Source organism: Azolla caroliniana, unplaced genomic scaffold, assembly GCF_043228905.1.
Source record: "Azolla caroliniana isolate FFs.n. ecotype wild unplaced genomic scaffold, voAzoCaro1.0.p SCAF_5, whole genome shotgun sequence".
Taxonomy (NCBI): domain Eukaryota; kingdom Viridiplantae; phylum Streptophyta; class Polypodiopsida; order Salviniales; family Salviniaceae; genus Azolla; species Azolla caroliniana.
Window position 1 is genome coordinate 1,033,022 of NW_028230440.1, and position 22,576 is coordinate 1,055,597.

At 38.2% G+C, this 22,576-nt stretch overlaps 2 protein-coding genes across 2 annotated transcripts; one reads left to right on the forward strand and one right to left on the reverse strand.

Annotated features, from left to right (window-relative positions):
* The first annotated feature begins 1,318 nt into the window (after nt 1-1,318).
* On the forward strand, nt 1,319-7,650 carry LOC147863485 (putative linoleate 9S-lipoxygenase 4). Its single transcript, XM_087319247.1, has 9 exons — nt 1,319-1,582; nt 3,080-3,369; nt 3,967-4,207; nt 4,697-5,053; nt 5,216-5,301; nt 5,381-5,488; nt 5,772-6,076; nt 6,228-6,515; nt 6,856-7,650. Exons 1-9 carry the CDS (start codon nt 1,384-1,386, stop codon nt 7,613-7,615), a joined length of 2,634 nt encoding a protein of 877 aa, XP_087175373.1. The 5' UTR covers nt 1,319-1,383; the 3' UTR covers nt 7,616-7,650.
* Nucleotides 7,651-19,242: 11,592 nt separating this feature from the next.
* Nucleotides 19,243-22,077, reverse strand: LOC147863486 (uncharacterized). Its single transcript, XM_087319248.1, has 6 exons — nt 21,932-22,077; nt 21,266-21,782; nt 20,644-20,736; nt 20,115-20,180; nt 19,939-20,004; nt 19,243-19,798 (listed from the first exon to the last, which is right to left on the reverse strand). Exons 1-6 carry the CDS (start codon nt 21,988-21,990, stop codon nt 19,532-19,534), a joined length of 1,068 nt encoding a protein of 355 aa, XP_087175374.1. The 5' UTR covers nt 21,991-22,077; the 3' UTR covers nt 19,243-19,531.
* Nucleotides 22,078-22,576: the final 499 nt, after the last annotated feature.

Here is a 22,576-nt window from a genome sequence, read left to right on the forward strand (position 1 = left end):
GGCAACTTAATCTATCTAACCATCACATTACTCGACCTCAACTATTCGGTCGGTCTACTTAGCCAATTCATGCAAAACCTTCAAAATGTTCAGCTCGATTGCGCTAAGAGAGTACTTAGGTACGTCCGTGGGACGATGGATTTCGACATCTTGTATAAATCAAACACGATCATTCGACTGGAAGGGTACACAAATTCCGATCAGGCCGGTTACAAAGCTGACAGACAATCCACATCCGGATTCGTCTTCTCACTCGGCAACAGAGCCGTTTTGTGGAGCAGTAGGAAGGAGCCGATAGTTGCATTGTCGAGCATAGAGGCCGAATACAGGGGCACAGTTGTCGCCGCATGCGAAGCCGTTTGGCTCAAAAGAATCCTAAAGGATCTACGCATTCACATCGAGGATCTGATTCTCCTGCATTGTGATAACATGAGCATCATCCACCAAGCACATTGAGGTGCACTACCATTTCATCTAAGAATGTGCCTTGGCTAGAGTTATCGACTTGTGGTACATTAGCATGAATCTACAAACGGCTGACATCTTCACAAAAGCCCTAGGAATCAACAAGCTACGGTAGTTCGGGACGAACCTCGGTCTCTCGATCACCGATGAGCCACGCTTGCGGGGGAGTACGATGGAATAGAACGATCAACCAACCATTCGAAAAGCCGAAGCCGATTTAGTCGAATCGAAGTAATACGAAAGCCGAAAGCCGAATCGGATACCGATTTAAACGAATCAAAGATCGAACCGAACCAACCTTTCGACATCCGGAAGTTGCGTGTTGAGAATCAAACTTAACTCCCCTAGTGTGTGAACACCCCACCACCTACTATCGCATAACTAGTGTGTCATAGAATGTTATAGAATGTTATAATTCTATGACACATTTAGTGTAGAAAGAGAATAGACTATATAAGTGCTCTCTCACCTCCCTATAATGTTGTTGGTTATTCTTGTATTCTCCTCCTTGTTAATATAGTTTTCTGTATATGTCGAGCTCTGTCTATTTCTCTCCTCACACACAGATATTACTTTTGTTGCAAATAATCACCCTCGTTTATTTACACAACTAAAACCACTCGTACATATATATATATAATGCATTCGACTATTCGGCCTACTCTCATTCGGCCTCTCGGCCGATTTCGGCTAGCCGACCCCCGTTCGGCCTCTCGCCTTATTTCGGCCAGCCGACTCCCGTTCGGCCTCTCAGCCGATTTCGGCCAGTCGACTCTCATTCAGCCTCTCGGCCGATTTTCGGCTTTTCAGCCGTCTCCGCCATCAAGAGGAACAAGCTTCCATAACATTCACAAGGTGAGCAATCTCGGGAAGAAGGCGCGGAGTTTGAATTGTCGTGGTAGCATTAGTGTCGTGACAATGGCGGGAGGAATGAGTAAATCCGAAAAGGAAGGCGTGTCGAGCTTCATCACGTGGACAGGGAGTGTCTCTGTGCAGAGGCCCAATTTCTTGGTGTTCAACAACTTCGTGGCGGACGTGTCGGACCGCGTCAAGGATTTGTTCGGGTCCCGGGTCAACCTATGGCTCGTGAGTGTCAATCCTGAGGATCCGACATCAGGTGAGCTCTCTCTCATAGGGCTCATGCCATCTTCTCCCTCCCATCCATCATGGTCACACTCACTTTCCATCATTGGGCGGGCCTCCTAAGGGTGTCATATCTACCCCCCATTCATTTGACATTGAATCAATGGGTCAATCCTAGTTCAAGTTCCATGGCCTCTCATGATAATGACTCAATCCTAAGGCCCAATGACCTCCATACATTCAATTCACTCTCTCCAATCAAATTCTTCTCCTTTCTCCGCCCCCCCATTCATCATTGCATTCATTAATCCATTCAATAATGTATGGCCACAACTAATTGATATTCTCTTTTGTGACTTGCTTCACATTCGGCTCGCGCGCCCGCCTTGGATGACTACCCCTGCCACCGACCCTCCCATTCTCGCAGAACATTACTGCGATTTAATATCTAGAGTTTAACTATCGTGGATGGGTGCTTCACCTTAATAGTGCTCAAAGTTGTCTACTGAGCTGCTACGCTGCCCCAATCCCTAACCTTATTTGTGATGTTTTCCTTCTTATGTCAGTTGCCTCTCACAAATGCATTAAACCTGACCATATTATGTCCTCTCAATGCTACCTGGATAGATACCTACCTGACCATATGTCAGTTGTCTCTAACAAATGCATTAAAACTGAGCATATGTCCTCTCAATGCTACCTGGATATCGGATCTAGCGCATATTTGCAATGCCTAGTATTATATCGGGTGGATGGGGTTCTAATTCCAATTTAACAAGAGTGTTAAGACATGATAGAACTCCTACAACCTAAAGGGTTGCTGTAGTCATTAAAGTTACATGAGTATAAAAATGAGTTTTGTCAAAGAACTCGAGCACATACTTGATCCGACACAATATAGCGCTTGATCGAAGAACAAGTTGATCAAGATTGGGAGCATTATCTTTAACATTAGGCTATCATGTCAAGCACTTCGCTTTTCTTCAATATTCTATTTTGGGCCCTTTATCATGCCATCCATCTTTATGTAATTCAAGTGTTTCCGATTGAGAGATAGCAAAGCAACAAAAAATAAGCTTACACAAAGATTTTTTGTTCTTTATGTGGTTTCCTAGATCTTCGTATGTATGTGTGTGTGTGTGTGTGTGGACATGCATTATACCTATACGTAATATGTTGTTGTGAAAGTATGAATTGTTATATGTACATTCATATTATTTGACCGTTTTTTAACTTTTCCTTCTTTGTCTTCATGATCTTCAACTTTGTGCCACACACACACACACATTACTAAAGCCGCGTCCTTGATTACTAAATGCAAGGAATTAATTGTAATGTCAACCCCTTTGGTACATGAACATGATAGAGTATAGAGTAGTTGGCCTTGAAGAGTAGAAAAAGGGTTTCCAACAACATAATATACTCCGACCATGTGGAATTAGCAAATGGACTTGCTTTCCTCTCCATGATATGTAAAATATTCCTTTTAATTTTTTGATTATTTATGGTGCGTGCTTCCATGCATGCTTAGGGACAGGAGAAGGCAAGTGCAGCTCTCCGGCTTATCTCGAAAATTGGCCTACTGGACCCGCTAGGTTCTTAGCGGACCAAGAAACTCAATATCTTATTCACTTCAAAGTTGAAAAGGACTTTGGCATTCCTGGAGCCATCCTCGTGGAGAATAACCATTCCTATGAGTTCTTGTTGAAAGAGATTAAATTAGAGCTACAAAATGGGTCGCAAACGATCACGTTCACGTGTAATTCATGGGTGTACAAACCTACCATCGCTGGGGATCGTCGAATATTCTTCAGTAATAAAGTAAGTTTGTACTGTAGATGGCACATCTATTTAGAGCTCATACATAAAGTGTCACTATGTTTGTTGTTGAGCACATCATGATATTTTATAAGCAAGGACCCTTATTTTAGAGAATGTAGCATATTGCAAGATCTCTGGTTGTATCCCTTCTCTACATATAATGCCATCTTCCTCCACATCTATAAGGTTACTCTTTATTTTTGTGTCAAGGACAACAATAATTTTAATATCTCCTCAAACAAGTGAACCTTGATCCCTTTTCGAGACTATACGAGACCTCCATATATATTTATTTATTTATATGACACAATTGTGGATCACCTACCTTTGGGCATCTGATTTATTGGTCCCCAAAATACGTCTTCTTGAATGGTCAACCTATACCAAGTGATGACATAAACAACCATGAATTAATGCCATGTTTTACTTATGCATTCCATTTCACTTAACTACAAATGTGACATACTTCAAAGAATTCTATCTACACCAATGCATTGAAAGTACAATTTCATGAATGCAATATAAAGTAGCCTTACATTGCTTAAAACATGTTCATCATGATATATTCAATTATAATATTTCCATAAATGTTTGTAGAATTACCTTCCGTCCCAAACACCACAAGGGTTAAAGGAGCTAAGAAAACAAGAGCTCAAGAACTTGCAAGGTGATGGAACAGGTGAAAGGAAGACTTCAGATCGTGTGTATGATTATGAGGTGTATAATGATTTAGGAAATCCTGACAAAGCTATTGAGCATGCAAGGACAACACTTGGTGGCAATCCGGATTTTCCATATCCTAGGAGATGTCGAACAGGGCGTCCGGCAACAAAAGTAGGTGCGTGTTCTACAGACATACATACATGCATGCATACACGCATTCATGCAAACATACATGGGTTGACAAATTAAATGTGAAAAATAAAATTTTGTATGGATGTTGTCATGTTTAATAATGGATCTAAATAATGTATAACATAGTTATATAAATGTTAAAAATCATCTTTGGAACCTTGGTCATTTCTTTGTAGGGTTTATTTTAGCCCAAGATGGGTGTCCAATTTAAAGATTGTCCAAATCATACAGTCTTATAGGTTTAGGGAAACCGTATGCTATATACACTGCACTTTTTAGTTCCATAAATGCCCATGTAAACCCTGTCTCCAGCAATTATATGTGGTTTTTGAGCATTTGATGTGCTCTTTCCAAGGATTACATGGGGGCATTTAGGGAAATAATGAATACATGGGAGCAATTAGGAAAACAAACAGCCATGTATTTTCTTAATCTCTAATCAATAACAAACTGTTTTCATGTTTACTTGTAGACCCAAACGCAGAAACTCCATTGAATATCTTTAATTCCCTATATGTCCCTCGTGATGAGGCATTTGATCTGGTAAAAGGAAATTATTTCCTTGGATCGGCCATCAAAGCTTTCGTCCCAACTATTTTACCCTTAATCAAGCAATTGTTAAGACTCAATTTCAATTACAAATCCTTCGACGATGTTGATAGTCTTTACTCAAGTTCGGCTCTGCGAGATCTAAGAAAGAAAGCTGAAGAAAAGAAGCAAAAACTAAGCCAACGTGAAATCGAGGAATTGGAACGATTTCGAGGATTGACCGACCCTAAAGGCGGTGAAAGCAAGCTGTTGAAGTTTCCAGTTCCCGAAATCATCCAAGGTATGATTATATAATACATAATCATCTAAATTCTAAGGTTTTGGACAAAATCAAATTCATTAAAATGGAAGTTGTGAGTGTTTGTCAATGGATCAACTAAAATATTGAAAATGAAATATTTATGGTTCTAACTCCATTCTACTTTCACCATGGTCCACATAGTTACTACAACTGCTTGGAGGGATGATCGCGAATTCGCTAGACAAGTGCTCGTGGGTGTTAACCCAATGGTTATAACAAGACTTGATGTAAGTCTATATCGAGCTTTTGAAAGATGAATTTATAAAGTATGACGTCATTTTTATTGTCGAAATGTTCACATGCTAGGTCTTCCCACCTACTAGCGATCTAGACCCAAAAATTTATGGATCCACAACTTCATGCATAACAAAAGAAGATGTGGAAAAAAACATGGATGGAGTTAAAGTGGAAGAGGTAAGAATATGCTTCAGAGTTCAAATCTAAAGATGGGTCATCGTTTCATATGGTGTACAACTTATACAATGATAACATAGTACATACAATGAGAGACGTTGAGATCAAGTATTGTTCGCTACAAAGCGGGGGGCACACATGCATGTGCTTGTTCATTTTATATATTGTTTGTGCATAAGTAGCATATTCTCTATGGAAGCACACAACCAAAGATCAAGTGGGGAAAGGAATGAAAAGCAAAGGAAATTTTTCTCTAAATTTGAAATTAACTACCCTTTTCCAGGCTTTGGAAAAGAAGTTGCTCTACATTGTCGATTATCATGATGTACTACTACCATACATCGAGCGTATAAACAAGGAAAAGGGGAAAATGTATGCAAGCAGAACAATTTTTTTCCTAAGGAACGATGGGACCTTGAATCCTGTGGCGATTGAATTAAGTCTTCCACAATCAAGCGATGGCCAAGTGGCCGCAAGTAGGAGAGTCTTTACACCTCCCACGACATCGACATCGGATCCTTCATGGGAACTAGCTAAAGTTCATATGGTTGTGAATGACTCCGGATACCATGAACTTGTAAGCCATTGGTGAGTACATGCAGTAAGGTTCCTTCATTCCTCTATACATGTGGAGTGAACTCTTTCTCTCTTTGTGAAAACACACAATTATTTCCCTTATGTCTAGAAAAAAGTTTCTTGTTACATATCATCAATGAATGAATATTGAGTGGATGGGCAGGTTGCGTACTCATGCAAGCATAGAACCTATAATCATCGCAACAAGGCGCCAATTGAGTGCAATGCACCCAATTTACAGTCTCTTGTTACCACACTTTAAAAACAACATGAGAATCAATGCGACTGCACGCAACAATCTTGTCAATAGTTTCTCTGGGTCTATCCTCGACGGTGGCATCATTGAATATAGTTTCACACCTGGGAAATATTCCATGGAATTGAGCTCCAAAGCTTATAAGAACAATTGGAGACTTGACCAAGAGTCACTCCCAGCTGATTTGATGAAGAGGTACTAATTTAATTAGGCAGTTCTTTAGAGTAATATACTTCTACTATAATTAATAAATCCCAAATTTGGGTACATCCACCAATCCATATATTTCCTTGAAGTTTGTTTCCTAGTTCTGTTTAAAATCTTGATCCTGATGCACCTTACATCAAACCCTTTTGGTGGAGACCCCGTACTCGAATCTTCAAATAAGTTACGGTCTACGTTTGTAAAATCATAAAGCAAACATTTGATAAATCCGAATCGAAAGTTCATTGCTAAAGTCTTCTTTTTTTTAAGTTGTTCCGTTAAACTGTAACTTTTGAAGCTGTATTTCTAATTGTTTTTCTTTTAATGTCAGGGGTGTAGCTGAGGTGGATCCTAGTGCCAAACATGGCTTGAAATTGCTCATTCCGGACTACCCCTATGCCGTGGATGGGCTTGAAATTTGGGACGCCATCAACAATTGGGCGCACGATTATGTGCGAATATTCTATCCACAAGATTCCGACGTGGCAGATGATGGGGAGCTCCAATCGTGGTGGGCCGAGGTCCGCTACAAAGGGCATGTTGATAAAGCAGGGGAGACATGGTGGCCTTCTCTCACGACTTGTCGGGAGCTAGGGGACATGGCGGCTACCATTATGTGGCTCGCATCTGCGCACCATGCTGCGGTTAACTTCGGACAATTCGGTTACGGTGGTTACCCGCCCTCGAGACCCTCCATGAGCCGTCTCTTCGTGCCCGAGAAAGGCTCCCCCGAATACGCGAAGCTTGTCAAAGATCGTGACACTTACTTCTTTAAAACCATATCGTCTGGCCCCCAAAGCTTGATCGTGATCGCCACACTCGAGATCTTGTCTAACCATGCCCCCAACGAGGAGTACATTGGTGATGCCACTCCAGCCATCAATGATACCACGAATCAAGCAGTCCAAGCGGCCCTTGACAAATTCAAGTCTCGCCTTCGTGAGGCCGAGAGGGCCATCAAAGAACGGAACGATGACCGATCCCTCCTCAATCGGGAAGGTATCAGTGGCATCGATTACGCTATTATGTTCCCTACATCTGGTAAGTCTGGTCTCAGTGGCCGCGGTATACCAAATAGTGTTTCCATGTGAACACATTGTTAGAATATAAAATAAAGAATAATATTAGTAGGAAAATTAAACATATTATGATAAATAAAGTAAGAAATCATTATTCCTAAAATACCTCTCTTTTATAAAAACGTTTTGTAACTACCCTCCTCTTATATATACGCATTGTAACTGCTATGCATATGGTGTGAGAAATACAACTCTTAGTTTCTTGATCTCTCTCTCCTTGTTATTGTCTTCCTATCTCATGTGTTATTGCTTGATTTCTTACATTGTATTAGAGCAAAATTAGAGACATCAATCAAAACACAAAACATTTTGTTCTTGGATTTATCCGGACCATCTAAGCAAGATGGAGTTCGAAGAAGAATCAGTATGGTAAGAAAATATGTAGTTGAGAAACTAACTACTCACAATTACAGGATGTGGAAGACACGGATGGAGTTGATAATGGAGCGTAATAATCTAAAAGATACAATATATGGTTCCATGAAAATGCATGTACAAGAACCTGGGATGAGCATGTGGAAAAGAAGAGACCTCGATGCTAGAATGGAGATAATAATGCACTTGAGTGACGAGCAAGTCGATTATGTTTGAAACTTACAAACACAAACGAAATGTGGTAGTATTTGAGGAAGATTCATCAACCATCTGACGGGACAACAAAAAAATTCTTTTAGATCATTCATGAACTTACAAATGAAAGAAGGCGAACATATCAACACATTTATAATAAAGTGGGAAAAACAATTAGATACAACCATCTCCTCAGGTAATAATATCGATAAAATGCCCAAATGTGAAATTTTAATGGGAGCACTACCAGAATCATGGATGCCTTGTAAGTATTTATAGTGAAAACAAAAATTTTAATTTACAAAATTTAGTAGCAAAGCTAAAGCAGGATTAACTACGAAGAAAAAGAGCAAGTCCACAACACAAGGCTAGCCACATGGCCATAGCAGCCTTAATAAGAAATAATTGAGGCAACTTTGTGAAACAAAAATTTCAACAGTTTCCAAACAACTAGAAGTTTCAACGATATCTACAATCACATGTAGGTATTGTAATAAACAAGGTCATTTTAAAAAAAGATAGTAGAAAGAAGCAATTAGTTCTTAAAAGGAAAGGAAAAAAGTTTTATCCTCAAATTCATAGTGCATCGTTACAAAATGATAATGTGAGCTAGTGTGAAGAAGATGAAGACAATAATTTTATACAAGCTTTTACAAGTGATGCAAATGAAAGTCAAGTGAATCAAAAGAAAGGCAATGAAAACCTTTGCTTCTTCGACACTAGGGCGACGCATCACTTGACAAATAACAAAAATATTCTACATAACTACTGCCCCCTTCCACAAGCACTCCAAGTTACATTTGGTGACCATGGCACAAAAGTCGCCATTGGCAAAGGGGAAGTACACTTGTCTCTAAACAAATTAAAGACCGTAAGCATTCCAAATGTTTATTATGTTCTAGGTGTAATTAGAAACTTAATATCCATAAGTGAAGCAACAAAAAATGGAACAATTATTCAATTCAATAATAATTTGCGGTTAAGAGTGACTTGCCCCAAATTTGAAAGACTCTACCCTTTACAAATGATAGACAAAACTCCTATACAAGCCCTCTTTGTGGCAGGCGTTGCACACATTGATCTTACAATGCTTTGGCATCATCGACTCAGGCATCTCAACTCAAAGGCAATAAGTTCATAAATTATTCGAAGGAATTGCAACGGAGTCATTTAGCTATATACAATATGTGAGGGATGCATCTACGGCAAGGCTCAATGTCAACAGAAGTTTCCAATAGGCAAACTGAAAAGGACGAAAAGACCACTACAACTAATTCATTCAGACTTATGGGGACCGATGCAACCTCTATCAATACATGGTAACAAGTATTTTATTTCATTTATAGATGACTTCACAAGATTCACGATCTTATATTTTCTTAAGATTCAGAAATCAAGAGCATACAATACATTTACAAGTTAGAAAGCATATGTAGGAAAATCGTGAAAGTTATAGAGACATATTAGTCAAAGATTTTGAAGGGGTACCTAACAGAAGAGAACATTGAATAAAAAATTCTGAAAGTCTGTAGAATTCGGCAACTATACAAATAGAGAATGATTGCTAGAGAGAGATCACACATACATAAATTTTGTTCTATATTGGTTGTGTAATGTTACATTAGTCAAAAATGGCTTGTTTGTAGAGACGATGGACAAAAAGTTATGTCTCTTCCTTCAATGAAGAGTTTTCTCTAAAGTCTAATAATAAATAACTCTTCGCAATTACTTATTTTTCTAATTAATAATAGTATAATATTTAGGTTAAATATTTGCACACTCCCCCTTAAGCTAAATATTATTTTATTCAAAAGTATCGTCATTCGAAGAATAGTTTGGCATTGTTAGACCAATCTTTCGGCAACAAGCAGCATGCTTTGTTTGAGGTATTGGCTTTGTTAGAAAATCGGCCCATATTAGTGTTGTAGACGCATACTTCAAATCTAGTGTCTTCTCTTCAATTAAGTCTCGTAGAAAATGATGCTTGAAAGAGACATGTCGAATATTATCACTCATTTTCGGATTACAAGCTAACTTTAACATGATTGATTATCACAATAAGGATTAGCTTTGAAGTCTTAAACAGGTTAAGTTCTTCAAGTATAGAATGAATCTATATTACTTCTTTAGCAGCGAGTGGGGCAGCTACATATTCAGTTTTCGTTGAAGATAGAGCGACCGTTGTTTGCTTCTTAGACCTCCATGCTATAGCGGCTCCGGCGAGACAATATACGAAGCCACTTGTTGACTTATGACCATCAATATCCCCTCCCCAATCCAAATCCGTCCAACCAAACAATTGTAATGGATTGGTCCATCCTTCAAGACTCATGTTGACGGACTCTAATTGCGATTTAGAGTAAGTTAACACCATATCTTTTGTTCGTTTTAGGTAACGCCGTGGTCATTTTAAAGCTTGCCAATGTTTCGGTCCGGGATCCTGCATAAATCTTGAAAGAATTGCAGCGGTGAAACACATGCGAAATGTGATACTTTGCAATGTAGGGCTAAATGTATCTTTGAAGTCGATTCCAGGTATTTGCAAAAAACCACGAGCTACAAGAAGAGCTTTGAAATGTATAATATTTCCATTAGCATCGGTCTTCTTCCGAAGAACCCACTTACAACTAACAATTTGTCGATCAGGTGGTGGATCGACAAGGCTCCAAGTTTTGTTCTTTAATAAGGCCATCATCTCTTCTTCCATGGCTGCTATCCATTTAGGGCCATCGGTACCAGAGAACACTTCTCTAACGGTAATAATCAACTCATTTGTGGTATCCGGCTCTTCTTCAACTATGAGAGGTCCACAAAGTGTGCCTCGAGTTGGTCGAGTTCCTTATAGATATCAGACAAGGAACGCATACGGCGAGGTGGTGAGTCATTATCATATGGGTTTGGATAGTCTTGCGAGGATTGTGATTTTGAGTTGATTAAAAAATCACTAGGGATGTCCGGTGATTCAAGATTAAATGGTAGAATGATTTAATGGGTTTGAGGGCTTTCAAGAGCATGTTGATTACACGTCGAGAAATTTGATAAAGAGAGTTGTAAAGTGTTAAATGTATACAAGTGTGGTGAAGACAAGGTTGATGGAGATTATGTGTTTGTGATGTCATCATAATGTGTAGAGTTGGATGGTGTGAAACCACAATCAAGATGTGGGTGAATGTAGTTAGTTTGTTTAGGGTTTGTTTAGTGTGGTGAAGACAAGGTTGATGGAGATTATGTGTTTGTTTTTGTTGGGTAGTTCTTGGAGCAAAGGAGTCGAATGGGAGGAGTTCTTGGAGCAGAGGAGATGGGAGGAGATGCAATGGGTTGATGTGCAAGAGAGATCCGAGGAGGTGCAAGGGGCTCATCAGCGTGAATAAAAGGGCGACAGATTACAGTACATAACAATCGACAGCATTAGGGACTTCATCAATGTGAGAGGCGGCGATGATGTTGGCGGCTTTCTTCGATCGATTGCTGGTGGTGATAGCAACGGCATCAACATTCTTTTGTCGGTGGCCAGTGGGAGTTCTCTTCCAAGGGCGGCGATTATCATCATCAATGTTGTTGTGTTGGTAGCAAAAGGCGGCATCGGCAACGGTGTTGTGTGGGAGTAGGCAATTGTCCGTAGCAGCAATGTTTTGTTGGTGGCGGCTGTAGTGGCTCTAGTTGGGAGGAGGCGAAAGTCAGCCATAGTTAACAATCGGCATGATTCGGTTTGAACCGAACCGAACCGTGAAACCGCGATTTAACGGCTTAACGGTTTCAACGTTCGGTTCGGTTCAGCTTTAGGTTTTTTAAAACGGTTCAGTTTGGTTTCAACAGACAAAAACCACAGTTTAAACGGTTTAACGGTTTTAATTTTTAAATTTTTTAAATTTTTTTAAAAAAATTCTAAACAATTTAAAAAATTGCTTTTAAACAATCTTTTCATTTTTACACCTTATTCTCACATTTTAGAAACATCTTAAAAAAATTTAAAATTCTAAATAATGAAATATTATGAATTTTAAAAAATTAAAAATTTGACCTATGTTGAAAACTAAAACCGAACCACGAAACTGCGGTTTTTACGGTTTAACAGTTTGAAAAATGTTTAACGGTTTCGCGGTTCGGTTTGGTTCAGGTTTCAAAAAAATTAAACGGTTTGGTTTGGACCCTCTCGAACTGTTGCCGATTGTTAGCCATACCGTTATTTTGTTGGTGGCAGAAGTGGATGGCGGTGGTGTTGTTTGGGAGGTAGCGATAATCAACAACTGTCACGTGTTCTTTTGGTGGCATAAGTCGATGGCATCGGTGGCGGTGGCATTGTTCGAAGGGTAACAGACATTGTCAGCAACATTGTTGTGTGGGCGGCAGAAGACGACGGCAGCTCTGTTTGGAGAACGACGTACATCAACGGCAACATTGTTATGAGATTCGCGAACGGTGGCGACATCATCTTCTAATTGTTCGCCTCCTTCACAAATATCATTTTTAAGGTTGTGTTGGTGTCGTGGATTCAAGAAAGGGTGACTCATCAAATTTGAGAAAATACGACTATAAAGGAAGGTGTTCTTGGTTGGGTCAAATAAATGGTAAGCTTTGTAGCCGTTTGCATCTCCGTACCCAACAAAAATCGTTTTTCTAGCTCTTTGTTCTAACTTCGTTCGTTTTTCAACAGGAACGAAGGCGTAGCAAGGCAACCTAAAATTTTGAGATCTTGCATATTTGGTTTTACTCCAAACCATAACTCGTATGGTGTGATTAACCCAAGTGTTTGATGATAGTTACGATTTTGGAGATAACATGGTGTTGCGACAACTTCTTCCCAAAATGAGGGCGAAAGTGATGCGAGGTTCAGCATGCTCTGAGCTTAATTAAAGAGTGTTCAATTCTTTCGTTCGGCTAGACCATTTTGTTGTGGTGTCGAAGGAACAGAAATTCGTTGTAAAATTTCATGGTCGCATATGTCACTATGGACGAGAGTTCAAGAGGTCGACTTCTTCGTGAGTTACTTGTAGGAAACTTTGATGATGCCATTTTGCCGAACAAGAACGCCTCACATAGGTCAATTTTGCAAAACATATCCTTTGGGACTCTTTGAGCGAGCTTGTGAGTTTGGAGTGTTCGCATAGCAGCAAGGTGTGGATGTCCAAGTCGATAGTGCCAAAGTAAGGTGAGTTCCTGTTGTCTTTCGATTTCGGTTGTGTGAAATTCAATTTTTTATTGGGTTGTTGGATGTACACTAATTGGATATAACCCTCCTTGTCTTTTGCAGGAAGTTCGTATCATGAGACCATTTGGTAAAAGATGATGAATCACGGCTTGGTTATGATGGAACTCGATGATGGTTCCATTCGAACTTGCTTGACTTATCGAAAGGAGGTTCTTGGTGATACCAGGCATGTGGTACACATCATTTATGGTGAAGTTTCCTCCTCCGGGGAGATGAAAAGTAAGTTGGCCTTTGCCGAATACTTGTTTTACTCCATTATTTCCAAATCTAACATTTGTTGGATTTTGTAGGGTTGTGTACCTTTGAAGCCAATCCGATCGATGTGTGAGGTGGTTCTTGCTCCGGTGTCGAGATACCATTTGTGATCCTTCTTTGTTGGTATATCCGCGACAAGTGCTTCAACCACGAAAGCTTGCATCAAGTCGTTGTAACCTTCTTCTTCATATTCGTCCTTTTCTTCCATTGAGGCAACTGTTACATAAACCTCTTCTTCTTCTTCTTCTTCTTCTTCTTCTTCTTCTTCTTCCTCTTCCTCTTCCTCTTCCTCTTCTTCTTCTTCTTCTTCTTCCTCTTCTTCTTCTTCCTCTTCTTCTTCTTCCTCTTCTTCTTCTCCATTTCTCTCTTCCTCGAATTCTTCTACAGTGTGTGCTTGTGGTCGACGAATGTTGCTTGGGAATCTTCAAATAGACTTTTGTTTTGCCTTACATTCTTCTGGTATGTGGTCTGGTCTTTTGCGAATGTTGCAATGAAGACTTAGTGAACTTAATTCCACCTTTAGTCATAGGTGCATTAGTCCACTGACTCTTGAAACTCTTGTATCTTGCTTGTGGTTTGTAATGAGGTCGATAGGCTTCCATAGCGATTGCTTGTGTTTATGTGTTTTCTTCTCTTGTCTTTCTCATCGAGTCTTCTTGTCTTATATCTCCCATGAGATCTTCCCCAGTAGCTTGTTTATTTAAATTTTGTGTAGTCACAAAAGATGACCAAGAAGAGGGTAAAGCACCTAATAATAAACATCTTTGTAGTTTGTCAGAAATGTCCAAGCCAGATGTAATTGTATCATCCAATTTCTTTTCCCAAGTTGTTAGAAAATTATCTACTTCTTCTTCTTCTTTCATTGTAAATGTGACATATGCACATAGTGTGTGCACTTGTGCTACATCCGTCTTTGGTTCATATTGTGTCTTTAATTTCTCCCAAATTTGATGCGAAGTTTGTAACTTTCTAACCGCTTCTCCTTGAACATCTGATATATGTGCTAATAATTCCATCTTTGCTACAAGATCTTTCTCTTCCCAAATAACTTGATCAGGTGCAGGGAGATCAGGTTTTGTTGACAATCCTGACACTACATCCCAAAGTTTGTAGTGTTGAAATTATAATTCGAGTCAAGCACTCCAAATGCGATAATTTAGCTTTGATAACTTTACTAATGAAAGTTTATGTATGTTGAGAATGTTGGCAGGAGTTGAGGATTGTGCCATTTTTATGGAAGAGGGCTATCTGGCTTAGCACTCGTCTTGATGACAAATCGATCAACGCTCCTGGGATTCTCTAGTCTTATTTGATAGATGCGGAAATCTATAAATCTAATACCATATAGAATTCGGCAACTATACAAATAGAGAATGATTGCTAGAGAGAGATCACACATACATAAAATTTGTTCTATATTGATTGTTTAATGTTACATTCATTACTCAAAAATGGCTTGTTGTTTGTAGAGACGATGGACAAAAAGTTAAGTTTCTTCAATATTCATGCAACAACCGCCATTTTTTGAAGATTCAAAATTCCTAAAGTATGTGTGTAAGCTTCATAAGTCATTGTATGGTTTGAAACAATCTCCACGAATGTGGCATTATAAGCTCCATACATTGAATCTTATGTCTATTAATTTTCGGCATCTTCAAGCCGAGCCAAATCTTTACATTCGTAGAGAAGGAAGTGACTATGTAATCATTGGTGTGTATGTTGATGATTTGCCAATTGCCTCTAACTCTACTACTTCAATGCGAAAGGCTATAAATCAACTCAAGGCAAAGTTTCCCGTCAAAGACCTTGGACAACTAGAGTATTGCCTTGGTATCAAGGTAACAAGGAATCGAACGGCAGGCACACTTCCCATGTCGCAACGAAAGTTGGTCGAAGAAATTCTTCACAAGTTCGAGATGTCCGACTGTAAACCTATTGCAACACCAATGATCGTATCATGCAAAATATCATCCAATGATAGTCCAAAGGCCGTGGAAGAAGAGAAACTCATGAAATCACTTCTTTATCAACAAATCCTTGGAAATATAAGGTACCTTGTGAGTTGTACACGTCCGGATTTGTCTTACTCAGCTGGTTTTCTTTCTAAATTCATGCAGAATCTCGAAGTAGCTCATTGGAATGCTTTAAAGCGAGTTCTTTGTTTATCTACAATACACTAAAATTGGAAGTAACTCAATGGATTGTTTTAAAGCGAGTTCTTTGTTTATCTACAATCCCAAAGTAGCTCATTAGAATTGTTGTAATAAAATTGGTCTTAGTATTAGTAAGATCAATAAAGAAAAATAAACTCTTTATTTTATGGGGGGGGGGGGGTTAGAATATAAAATAAAGAATAATATTAGGAGGAAAATAAAACATATTATGATAAATAAAGTAAGAAATTATTATTCGTAAAATGCCCCTCTTTATAAAGTAAGAAATTATTATTCGTAAAATACCCCTCTTTTATAAAAACGTTTTGTAACCACCCTCTTATATATACACATTGTAACAACTATTTATGTGGTGTGAGAAATACAAATGTTAGTTTCTTGATCTCTCTCTCCCTATTATCTTCTTCCTATCTCTTGTGTTATTGCTTGATCCGCCTTCGAGACCCTCCATGAGCTGTCTCTTCGTGCACGAGAAAGGCACCCCCGAATACGCGAAGCTTGTCAAAGCTCCCGACACTTACTTCTTTAAAACCATATCGTCATGCCCCCAAAGCTTGATCGTGATCGCCACACACGAGATCTTCTCTAACCATGCCCCCAACGAGGTGTACATTGGTGATGCCACTCCGACCATCAATGATACCACGAATCAAACCGTTGAATCGGCCCTCGACAAATTCAACTCTCGCCTCCATGAGGCCAAGAGGGCCATCAAAGAACGGAACGATGACCGATCCCTCCTCAATCGGGAAGATATCAGTGGCATCGATTACGTTATTATGTTCCGTACATCTAGTAAGTCTGGTGTCACTAGCCGCGGTATACCAAATAGTGTTTCCATATGAACACATTTCTTTCTCCCAACTCTCCATTTTCCAATGTAAGATAAAAAAAAAGCATGTGTTGATATGCTCTCATTGGTAATAATTCAAAATACTTTCATTTTGTGCTCAAATGGTATGTGATCTGTTCTCTTTTCATTGTCCTACCCTTTCTCTCCTTGCTGCATACCCACCCACTATCCTTTCTTCTTTGTACATTTTTGGGACCTCTTAGGGGCACATGTTATAATGCACCAAGTTCACATGTGCTCCGTTGTGGGCACCAATTTGCACGCTTGTTGTAGGATCAAATTGTGTGAATAAGTATAAGTGGCAAAGGATATAATGCCAAAGAGATTTAGATTATTTGAACCTTGATCCACTTCTATGTGTGATTAGATTGGAACGCAAACTATATGTGAGAGTTTATGAATCCATGTATTGTATTGAGCATCTCTTAGTAATACAGAAATATCGCACACATCTTATGAGATAGAATTGCTATTTCTAAATCAAATGTGTACAATTAATCATCACAAAAGCCTACACATTGTAAGGATGCCTACAAAAACGCTAGAATATATTACCTCGCGTGGTTAAACTTGGAAAACGCAAATATATTAAGAAGGAAACGAACCATCTCTATACATATTTGTTGGACATAATAATGTATTCCCTTCAAAGAAAATTTGTTCCAGAAGCTTTCTTTGAAAATGAACCTTCAAGCATCAAGGATACCACTTAGTTTGATCCATTGTTCAAATTGATCTCCTTCAAAGTCCCTTGACTAATGTGGGTATTCCATGAAAAAGATTACAACTTTTTCCTCTCCAAAAAAAGGCTATAACCTACAAATTGTCGTTTGTGAATAATTGGTACATCAAGATGAAACTACGACGTAAGTTCTCAAATCAAGAACATTGACCATTTGCCCTAACCACACATCCCATTATATAGTTCACTATGATCATTATAATAAGTTATCCTCAAAAAAGCAATGTTTGTCATAATCTAGTGTGAAAGGATTGTTTGAAAGGTTGAAAAGAGTTACATAGAAAATCTTGAAATTACTTACATTTGAATCTTGAAGAACATACAGTCAATTCAAACTTTAAAAGCTTTATTCAATAGCAAGATAATTTGACTAGTATTGTACTATCATGTACTATTAAGATAATTTATACAAGCATACGAATAAAGCATTAATAGGAGAAGAAAAACTTACGCTTCCTTTGTACAACCTCTTTACAACATTGTGTAATCCTTACCTTAATCCCACCTTAATAATTTGGCCTCTTTATTTTCTAGGTTCATACTATACATTAGGCAAATATGTTCCTATGGGTGGCCCGTGAATGCCAAACTCGTCAAGTGTTTGTTGTGACATAAACTTTTCTATATGTACCATCTCATCAATTAAATTAATGTGTACAACCTAACCTTGATGTTATCGATCACACCAATGACCAATGCCAGTGTCACCTTCCTCATTTTTTTAAATTCCGCATACAATATAGAATGACTTGGTTTAAGATGATTGGACCCCCAACAACATGTCTATGATCTTAAGTTAAATGCTAGTATTTATGGTACGATGCTAGGTTCATAGACATGTATAGGTTTACACATATAGATATATAATACTTGTATATCTTCTCTTAAAATATGTGTATCCATAGATACATAGATATATGTATGTATTTGGGTTAGCTATGTAGGTTTGAGTTACGAGGATAATATAAACTTGTGTAGAGATATTTGTATGTGTGTGTGTGTGGGTGGGTGGGTGTGTGTTTAGAGACGCCCATGTATGTTTAGATATATATGGCATATTATTGTGAATATTCATAATTTTGTTTTATCTTTCCATATGCATGTGTATGAACAGATTCATATGATTGTTCTTGGCACCTGTTTTCCTCCTTTCATAAAGGAAGAGTAAGTTTCGCAATGTCTCTTACGAGGCCAATACACAAGATATCTTGTTTTCTTGTTTGAGAAATAAAATTAACAAACACAAGATATAAAAAGGTAAATTTGGTCATGCCCACTTGTTCCAAAGCCCCAAGGGACAAGACACCTGATTTTCATTGTACTATTATGCTTGAGCCATTCCAACTAAAGCCCTCAATGAAACCTCAAAGTTCTTGAGATATTTTAAACACCTTCATTAAAGGAGCCTCATGTTTTGAAATTGAACCATTAGCCACTTTTTTCTTAATTGAAGAAAACGTGAGTGGAGATACACACACATAATAATTATGCCAATGTTGGACTGATGAACGACTAGCGCCTATTGCCTTCTTGCTTGACGTAGACCTCAACGTGGATAACATTTGCACAATTGTGAAAGCATGCTCGCCAATTAAAACGTTTGGATTGTGGACAAGTCGAAACTGTAATGTTATAAGTTCTAAACAATCTCACCATGAAAATATATGTCAAATGGAAACAAATTCATTGACATTTGCTTAGAATTGATCAATATATGAAAACATAATTAAATACGTTAATTACCTAGACCAAGAAATTTAATGAGAACATCTGGACCAATTGACTAACATTATTCAATAGAGAGAGATACTCAACATTGTCGAGCTGACCCAAATAAACTTGAATGTATCAAACATAACTATTAACCAGTTTTTTTGGAATGAATGATGATTGTATGTACAAGGATGTGGATGTGGGGATACACACACATAACAATGACGCCAATGTTGGACAGATTCACATGGTCCAAATACTACTGAGTGATGTAAAGAAGATAGTATGTACAAGAATGTGAGCATGGGGACATATACACTTACAATGAAGGCAATGATGGAAAGACCAATGGCACACCAATCAATTTTGTTTTACAAAGAATTTTACATAATGAGACCATAATCTACATTACTTAACGTACGATGAATGATGGAAATATGGTAGGGTTCTCAGGAGCAGGGTGTTGTTGGATGGTGCGAAAAGGGTCTTCATCAAAAGCAAATGGTTTTGGAACAGGACAATTAGAGAAATGAGTCGGGGCATTGGTGATACATCCAACTTGCATGGTGGGCTGGAAGTTTGTTCTGTCAGTCATCTCATGTGTCATTTGAGTTATGTGCACTTCATCTGCTGCCCTGGGGGTAGATGTATTCCTCATTGCATTTCTATAAGACATTACCTGAATGAAGATTTCACGGGGAAACGAAAGTGCACAATAAACCATGAATTGCCTCAATCAAAGAAAACCCAACAAAATAATTGAGAAGTCACTAGTTCTTTTTTTATGATTCAGTAAAGTTCCTTAAGCCAAAGTTTTACCTGAAGTTGTAGCCTCAACCTCTTGAGGTAGCTTATAACCTCAGTTAATAATGAGGCTTTGTCAGTCTACACAACACAACATTCAATCAAGTTTCAGACATTTGTCTTTAGCTGGAACCACATCCAATCAACCATATTGAAACATTAGTCTATATATACATGTGTGCAACATGTACCTTGTTAGCATTGGGTATCAACTCTTGCAAGGCCCTCAACTTCTCGTTAATCCTACCTCGTCGGTTCTACGAATGCATGCATGAGAATACCACAATTTAGAACAGGAATACACAAAAATACCTTTCACTAATCACAAACGAAACAAAATACGATAAATATATGCATTCATTCCTTCATCTCTTACAACATTCCGGCGTATATTTTATGTCAGCACATATGAATGTATGCATGTATGCATTGTATATACAGTAAATACATAAGTACATAAGTATGTATGCATGTAGCATACAAGCATGCATGTATGTTGCATGTATGCTACATATAAGTAGGCAAGTATGTTGTATGTATGCATGTATATATGTAGCATACATGCATGCATGTGTGTAAGTACGCATATATGTATATAGGGCATGGATGTAGGTATGTATGTAGGCATGCAATCCATGTACCCGTGCATGTACATATGTATGTATATGTATGTATGTATGCATTCCGTGTATGCATATTAACTCAGGGAGAGGAAGAGACCCTTTCTGATTGATTGTGAGTTTCGGCTGCCCGTGCCCTTTTTGTGGACCTGCCTTGCCGAGGCTTTCTAGAAACCACATCTTCATAGGAATCCTGTATGAATACAGAACATGCTTAATACTTCCCTACATACATGCACACATACATATACATACATACATATTACATACCATACATACAACCTCATAGGAATCTTGTATGAATACACAACATGTTTAATACTTTTGTACATACATACATACATACATACATACATACATACATACATACATACATACATACATACAACCTCATAGGAATCTTGTATGAATACACAACATGTGTAATACTTTTGTACATACATATACATACATACATGCCATACATACAACCTCATAGGAATCTTGTATGAATACACAACATGTTTAATACTTTTGTACATACATGCACACATACATATACATACATACATACATACATACATACCATACATACAGCCTCATAGGAATCCTGTATGAATACACAACATGTTTAATACTTTTGTAGATACAGACAGTCAGACAAACACATGCACATACATTACATATACTTTGTTAAACATGTAGCAAAATCCACTTTTATGAGGTAAAGTTTATCACCATACCTCACTCTCTGAAGCATCTCTCTTTCTCTTGTCATTATCAGATGTGTGGATAGGGTTAGTATACTGATGAACATCATTTCCTTCCTTAGCATAAGCTAATGAGGCATGGTTATCTGAAGGTGGGTTTAACATAATGATTTCTTGAAAAGATGAAGAATACTGAGAATGAATGTGACCTTCACTTTCCATACAATATCCTTGTAACACAGAAGAAGCAGAAGAAGAGGAGGAGGAGGAGGAGGAAGAAGAAGAAGAAGAAGAAGAAATGGAAGAGGAGGAGGCAGAGGTGGAGGAAGAATTCATTGTTACTTGGTTTCCACTTAGTTTTTCTTCTAATTCAAGTGGGAACTTTTCTTTCATGAAGTCTGGAGGTTCAGACACAATGATTTGAGTAGGATCGACAAGCGGAAATGCCAACATCTCGGGATCAAGGGCTTGAAGGTCGCCCTCTAACCAGACCATTGGCATCATCTCAGTATTATTACAGAAGAAGGGCTCATCTTGCTCATAGCTAAACCTGTAAGAACGCAAATCAAAGCCACAAATAAATGAATAGATGATTGAGCTAAGGCAAACTTGTCCAAGAAAGGATGAGTTTGGATGCATAATTTTTATGTCTTCTTGCCAAAAAAGAGCCAAATATAGAAGCAGAAAAAGGGAACTTACCCAAGAAAGGGTGAATTTTGATGCATGAATTGCATAACTTCATCACATGGGAAATGCATTCTCACAATCTAAATAATGGGTTTAACTTATATATGTATATGTAAATGTATATATATATATAGATATATATACACACACAAACATTAGAAAAAGCAAAAAAAAAACATTATTTCATTATATTCCAATAAAGCCACGGATAGAGAGAGAGAGAGAGAGAGAGAAATGGATCAATAATTGAACCAGATTTCTTGGGGCCTACATTTATCCAGTCAATTATCCAATCCTTCCTCGACCATGAGTGGTGAATCAGAGCGATTGGGTGATGTTGGGGCAGGGGTACATTTGAGAGAGACAAAGAGGCATACAGACAGGCAGATCAAAAAAAGGAATAAATTATAAATGAAAAAAGATGCCCAATGACGGTAAGTAAAAAAAGGTTAAGATGGTTCTCTCTTTCTTTCAACTCTTTCCGAAGGTATGGGCCAAAAGTGGGGTTAACCAATGGGTATAAGACACATGTACAGAACAGAGTCTCCATAGAAATCATCATTATAGACTTCACTGTCTCCACATACATACATGATACATATATGTATATGTATATTATATACATTTTGGGGTGTGGTCATTTTCAAGCTCACTATT